Consider the following 6,793-nt stretch of genomic DNA (forward strand, 5'->3'; position numbering starts at 1 on the left):
TGGTGCTGACACAAATTTAATCATTTAATAATGTTTATTAGTTCTAACAAATATGTTTTTGCTCAAAACTAACCAAAGTTAAAAATTATTTGTTTATAAATTCCACACAAGAGGGACTTGGTGTTGTTTCAAAACAAAGGGAAATATATATTGGTATTGGTATCGGTATCGGCATCGGCCAAAATGATTTTAAAATATCTGCATATCAGATATTGGCAAAAATCTAATATCGTGCATCCCTAATTTAAAATAGTGCTCTTGATTTCACTTTTTTCCTAGTACTCAGGAATCAGTGAACTACTGATATTGAAAAAGACCAAATGCACAAAAAAGCAATTGTGTATCGTCTTTGACTGAGGTCAGCTGATAAAACTCTTGCGTCATCACTGCTAATAACTGTTCAAATCAAACTCAGGCAGCAGCAGATATGCATGATTATTTGTATGCATATGAATTCCAAGGGGAACATTGATGACTGAAATTAATAGGACACTTACAGGATTATAAACTCATTTCATGAGCTGTTTTCTTATCAACCCCATTGTGCAATTGTCTAGAGAAATATGGCTTCAATTGTTCCTTCTGTCTGACACTGAAAGGGGGATTAACAACAAATCATTCTACTTTTCATACTTGATGAAGACATTACATTGAGACAATCTATCATTCCCACACAGACATGGGGAGCCATCGACCGGCAATAATGAGAGGTGTAAATAAGACTAGGGGACAGGGGAACTGAAGGCAGGTAAGACTTGATCACTCAAAATGGTGCAGGTGCAATCTAAGAAAAGTCTGTAAAAATCGGCATAAGGTACTGTGTTAATATGAACCAATTTTCCATATTTTTTTCACAGGTGTTTAATCTGTATTTTGAATTTTGCATTGCATTGTGTTGTGTTTTAGGGTTAAAGGTCAGCAAATGTAACGGATAATGTCCTGGAATTGTCTATGGATTTTTTTCTTTAAGTGTGATGCTGTACCATTCCCATTTCAAATATGATATTAAATTACATTAACAAATCAAAGACATTCAATTCAATTTTAATTTTATATCAGGACAGTATGCACAGGAAAGCAACCTATTTAACTTCCATAATGTGACATATTCAGGATATTCAGTTAGATCAAACGTAGGCACAAAGGGATTCTGTACGTTTTTCAGTTATGATGCAATGACTTCTGAGTTTAGAATCAGTTCACTGAAATGGACAGTTTGAACAGATTTATCAGAAATTAATTGCACCAACTCTAATAGCACTTTTGCTTCTGAAGTTTAAATGAGAGGTGCAATGAAAACTTAACACTCATAATGCTCTCATTAAACGCATTACAACCGAATTAACTCCTGAAAAATTAATGTAGTGACCACCACATTTACAGAAATTCTACACAGTGTGTACGGAACTGAACTGAACAACTGATTTGTGAGATTTATGTCTTTTAAGTATGTGCGATGCAAGAAATCATTTTGATACATTAGTGTTTTGACTCATTAGTGTTGCAAGAGCTTGCTAGAAAAACACAACAAAAAATAAGAACAAGCCCAAAATAAACTTAAAGGGGTCATATGATGCGATTTCAATTTTTCCTTTCTCTTTGGAGTGCTACAAGCTCTTGGTGCATAAAGAAGATCTGTAAAGTTGCAAAAACTAAAGTTTCAAATCCAAAGAGATATTCTTTATAAAAGTTAAGAGTCCCACATACCAAAATATTGTGACCTGCACCTGCCTACTTTATTAACTTTATAAACTGGATTGCTTTATGAGCCGAGCCCAAACAAAAATCCCAAAGATGCCTAATAAGCGCCGCTTATAAAAAGTGGACATGGCAACCCTTAAAGAGTGCACTCTGTGAAGTAGCCTTCCAAACATAAACAAAATACGATGGCACTGTTGATGGTGTCTTAGTTAAAACAGAACATGACGAGCCTTTGGTCGCTGTAATATTACTATGGTTAAAAATAACGGATACCAAATGAACAAGAGGCCAGAACACTGCTCATCATATTATCTTGGTGTCAATCATCACAGTTTCGAAAATGAATTCTGTTCCATACACAAACATGAAATGAAAATTTGGGGATTCACTCTTGTATTTAAATGTGGTTGGCACTCCTGAAACTTCACAGTGTGTGCATGGCCTTTAGGAGTTATAATGTCAACAATAAAAGTTAATTGTATCCTACTCTGTTTTAGAAGGCAGGACTTGATTTTATTGGGAATTTGGGCTTGTCAATTTTAATTTCATGTTGACATTACAACCCTCTACAATGCTAGTAAATCACTCGCATATGCGACCAAATTTCAAGCTAGGCAGCTTATCAGTAGCAGTAGTAGTATAATTAGTAGTAGTAGTACTATTTTATTAGTATTATTGTACTTCAAACATTACTATTACTGCACTACAAACATCACTGAGTTCTATCATAAAAAAATTAAAATATAGTCTGGTGAGTAAACTAAAAAATTACCTAGCCAATGGCGATTCCATTGCCAAGGTGTCTGTAGAGAGTTGCTTTAAAGCTTTCACTCAAAATGTACCTACCCTGCTCTCCGCGTCCCACGCGATACCATATCAGACTGTTTGTATCATGACCTATTTTGAATAGCAAATCACTAATCCAAAAACCATTTACAAGTACTCCGCTTAGCAGATCATGATCAGAGGCCAGGCCACATTCACAAGCATAAAGGCCGTTGATACTGTATCTTTTGGTGTAACAATGTTCTCATGCAAGAGTGCAGTTCCTTCTTGTTTGCCTAATTTTAGCTTCTCGGTTCCCAAAGGCTCATTTACCAAAAAAAGCCCATGTGGACTGAAGCCTACACACTGTCTCCAGAGGAAATTAACAGTGCTGACCGAAATCAAAATGATGAAAATAAAAAAGGGGAGAATAAAAACAGAAACCGTGATCAACATCAAACCTCACATTCATTAAAACAAACTAAACGGCCATGCACCAAACTTTCTCTTTGAGCTCAGAGCTGCAGGTGGTGGACAGATTTCAAAGTCTTCAGAGATGGGCAACAGTATTGCTCTGAAGGGGTTACCATAGCAAAAAAGTGCAGAAAATGCCACCTCGCATCAGGAGCCTCAATTTAATCAGAGTCTAATACCGCTCTAGAGATCCTGCTGAGGAGAAGATGAAAAGATTATCAACGGTGCTAAGAATCTACTCCACTTTCCAGTTGTGTGCATTTCATTAGAGATCATCATGCAGTTTCATTGAACTCTATATATAGTTTTAAAAGGCTTAAAAGCAATTTCAAATGCTTAACATTTTATGTACACCTTTGTGGCTGATATATGAGACTGAAAGATGTTCCTAAAACAGTCATGAAGGGACTATTAGCTAATAATTATCATATACTGCCTTATATATACTTCTATTATATAGTGGGATCTGCATTGTTCTAAAAGCAGAACTAGTGCTAATATGCCCGAAACCTGCTGTTCTCCAGCATGAGTTGAGATGTAACGCTTCATTGGAAGCAATAACATCTGACTGTCTGTACAAAGAGTTCATGTTGTCAGTGTCACAAATGTGCTTTTTCATTAGTGACATTCAAATGTTACAGAATCTTAAATATTTCATCTTCATTGCATCGTTCCTTGTTTTACATTTATAAAAATCCTAAAACTTTGTTTATTTCCAGGGTTTTGGTTCCCAGAATTTGAATATGGTCCCAGACTTTACGACCCCACTGTATATCCTTATATAAATACAAATTGTATATTTCTATTTTGCACATTATAACATTACATATAATAACTAAATGATGTACTGTATTCCAAGTCATCTGCACTATAGTAGTCATTTGCAGCTCATTTTCCAATTTGCACTTCACCATAATTTATTTATTTGATACACATACTGGTACAAAATGTATAGCCTGAATGCACTGTAAGTCGTTTTGGATAAAAGCGTCTGCTAAATGCATAAATTATTATTATTATTAAAATGATTTGCTACGCTGCTGTATTACTACGACTCGCACTTCTGGTTAGACCTACTCTGCACAAGCACAATAAAGTTGAATCGAATCTAATAAAATATTTATGATGCAGAAAAATAATATATTTTGAAATTCATACATTCCCTTCAAAAAAAACATCTTTATATATTTTTTTCAGTTCAGTTTATTTTTTTCACATTTCAGTTTTAATTTTAAAGTTTTATAATCTTCTTGTGTGTTTAAGTCATTTTTCTTAGTTTTTGATTTTTAAATATCTACATAGTCTTCATTATTTTTTAAGTTTTAGTTATTTTAGCACATCAAGGTAACTTAAATTAACTTTTTAATATAAAATAATTTCAAGGTTTTTTATATTTTATTTTATTTCATGTTTTAGTTTTGGAAAAAAATGTTCCCAAAATAATCTTGAAATGACTATTAGCCTATATATATATATATATATGTTAATCATATACTTCCTAATATATTATACAGTGGGGTCTGTCATTTTTCTAATGTATTTTTTTTTTATCTGTATATCCATATTATATGTCATTCTGCATTATACTATTCTAAACTAAATAACGTACTAAATATCATGTTTTCTGCACTACCACATTCATTTGTTCTGTCATTTGTACCTCATTTTCAAATTTGCACTTTACCATGATTTATCTATAGACTACCAGTGTATATCCTTATATAAATACAAATTGTATATTTCTATTTTGCACATTATAACATTACATATAATACACTATGCTGTAATACTACTTCTGGTTAGACTTGCTCTGCACAAGCAGATAAAGTTGAGTCTAATCTAATAAAATATATATGACGAAGAAAAATAAGATTTTGAAATTCACTGTTCTCTTAAAAAAAAAAACAGTATGCATGAACTATAATCTACATATGAACATGCACTTTTTCTCCCTTTTGAAGTTGATAAACAGAATCAACAGGTGGCATCACCAGGCTGGCTGTCTGCCTATATTCACAATAGGCTACATAACATCAGTGAAGTAATGAAGGTTTGGACGGAGACAGGTTTGATGGATGGTTATGATTATATTCGTACCGCAGAACTCGAGGTGTCTTACTGACCAAGACCACAGCACAAAGGCAATGATTTATGTGTCATTATACGATTGCATATGCATAATTGCATCAGTAATGCAAATCATCATCAGCACTTTGTTCCGGTTAATTTGATGGACAGCTTCATAACAACACTGATCAGATTTAAGTGGCACCTACTGTGGGCTCTTTGGATAGAAAGGCAGGGTGACATGATTGAGGTCTTGAATATCAAAGGCTGTAGGTTCGGCAGAGATCGCCTGTCTCTTGGTCCTCTGCTGCTCTTGAAGGACACTCTGCTTGTGGACTTGTTGTGTTGCCGGTCTTATAACGGATCGGTATTTGTCTAACTCATTCTGAAGCTTCTGGATGAGTTCATCTTTCTGGTCCAGCTCCAACTCGAGTTCATCAATCAGCGCGTCTCTCTGTCTCAATTCTTCAATCTTCTCCTGTAACGCGTACTGGAGATCGCGTAAAGTGCCCATTTCTCCCCACAGTTAACGATCCGGAGTCGTTACCAACTTGGTGAACGGTCAGTTTTCGGTCATGAAATTAAAGCAAACCGCTTTCGGTCGTATTTTCCGTGGTAATGTCGCCCAAAAAATTGCCGCGCCGATCCACCGGCGTGCTTTCGGATTATTTATACCGGAGGAATGAGCGGGGAAACACCCACGGCGTCTGCAAAGATCACATTCGGGAGACGAAGAAGTTTCACAGGGCATTCATTTCTTGTCCAAATACGTCAGTCGCAGCTGTCGAGCGCGAGTGGAACGCCATGAGCGCGCAGTGAACGCGTCGTGAGAGCAGCACGCTCGTGGCTCCCCGATGAGCCAATGAGGAAAGACTCAAGCCCGCACCTGTAACAGCCGCTGAGAGCCTTCAAGTGCGCTACCTTACACAATACACAAGCACGTGAGCGCATTCAAACAGTAGTTTCAATAACAGTTCCTTTACGTTAACATTACGCACTTCCTAAATTATCCCTATTATAATACAAATAATGTTTACTCATTTATACTTCGAAAATATGCACATCAGGCATCAAATTAAATATGTACATAGCAAATACCTCACAGAAAATACCTATGCCATGTTTTAATTGAACTTGCTTTTTGCACTTTTTAAGACGTAAAAATGTTTCTCATCATTTAACTTTAATTACAATAAATTATTTCAAATCTGCTCTAATTTTATGAGTTTAAGCTTGTCAAATGTTAATAAAATTCATCCAACGCTGAGAAAGAATCATTGCATTTTAAGAAGCAAAATGTACATTTAGACAGTATATGACCAAAATGTCATTTTCAGATGTTGCAACTGGTGAATGTGATTTACAATCATATTTAAAAAAAATTATAATAATAATTCCCATTGGCTTTCAGCCAATTAATGAATTAATTAATGTTGGTAGTTAGGAAATCATAATTACTAAACACTTAAATCTATTGTAATTGATTTTTTTTTAAATTATTATTACTAACACAGGAATCCATCAACATTTAACATTGTTGCAATTATTCTGCTTGGGATCTTTTTAAGTTCATATATCATTGATGTGCATTTACAGTACCACAATCCCTTAACACACAAAGGAATAGTTCACCCAAAAATGAAAATTTCCTGATTATTTACTCACCCCCACACCATCCAAGATGTATATGACTTTCTTTTTTTCAGCCAAATAGAAATTAAGGTTTTGGAGTTAGTAAACAGGGTCCAACATAGACCAACACTGAAGGCAGCTTCAAAGTGATCCA

At 34.9% G+C, this 6,793-nt stretch overlaps 1 protein-coding gene across 1 annotated transcript in view; it reads right to left on the reverse strand.

Annotated features, from left to right (window-relative positions):
- prkg1 (protein kinase cGMP-dependent 1) overlaps nt 1–5,844 on the reverse strand; it is a 142,880-nt gene extending 137,036 nt beyond the window's left edge. The window contains exon 1 of the mRNA XM_016513239.1: nt 5,217–5,844. Within this exon, the coding sequence (XP_016368725.1) occupies nt 5,217–5,521 (305 nt within the window). The 5' untranslated portion in view covers nt 5,522–5,844. The remainder of the gene's footprint in view (nt 1–5,216) is intronic.
- Between the last annotated feature and the right edge of the window lie 949 nt (nt 5,845–6,793).

The sequence above is a fragment of the Sinocyclocheilus rhinocerous genome, unplaced genomic scaffold (genome assembly GCF_001515625.1).
Source record: "Sinocyclocheilus rhinocerous isolate Xijiao unplaced genomic scaffold, SAMN03320098_v1.1 scaffold24, whole genome shotgun sequence".
In the NCBI taxonomy this organism is placed as follows: Eukaryota; Metazoa; Chordata; class Actinopteri; order Cypriniformes; family Cyprinidae; genus Sinocyclocheilus; species Sinocyclocheilus rhinocerous.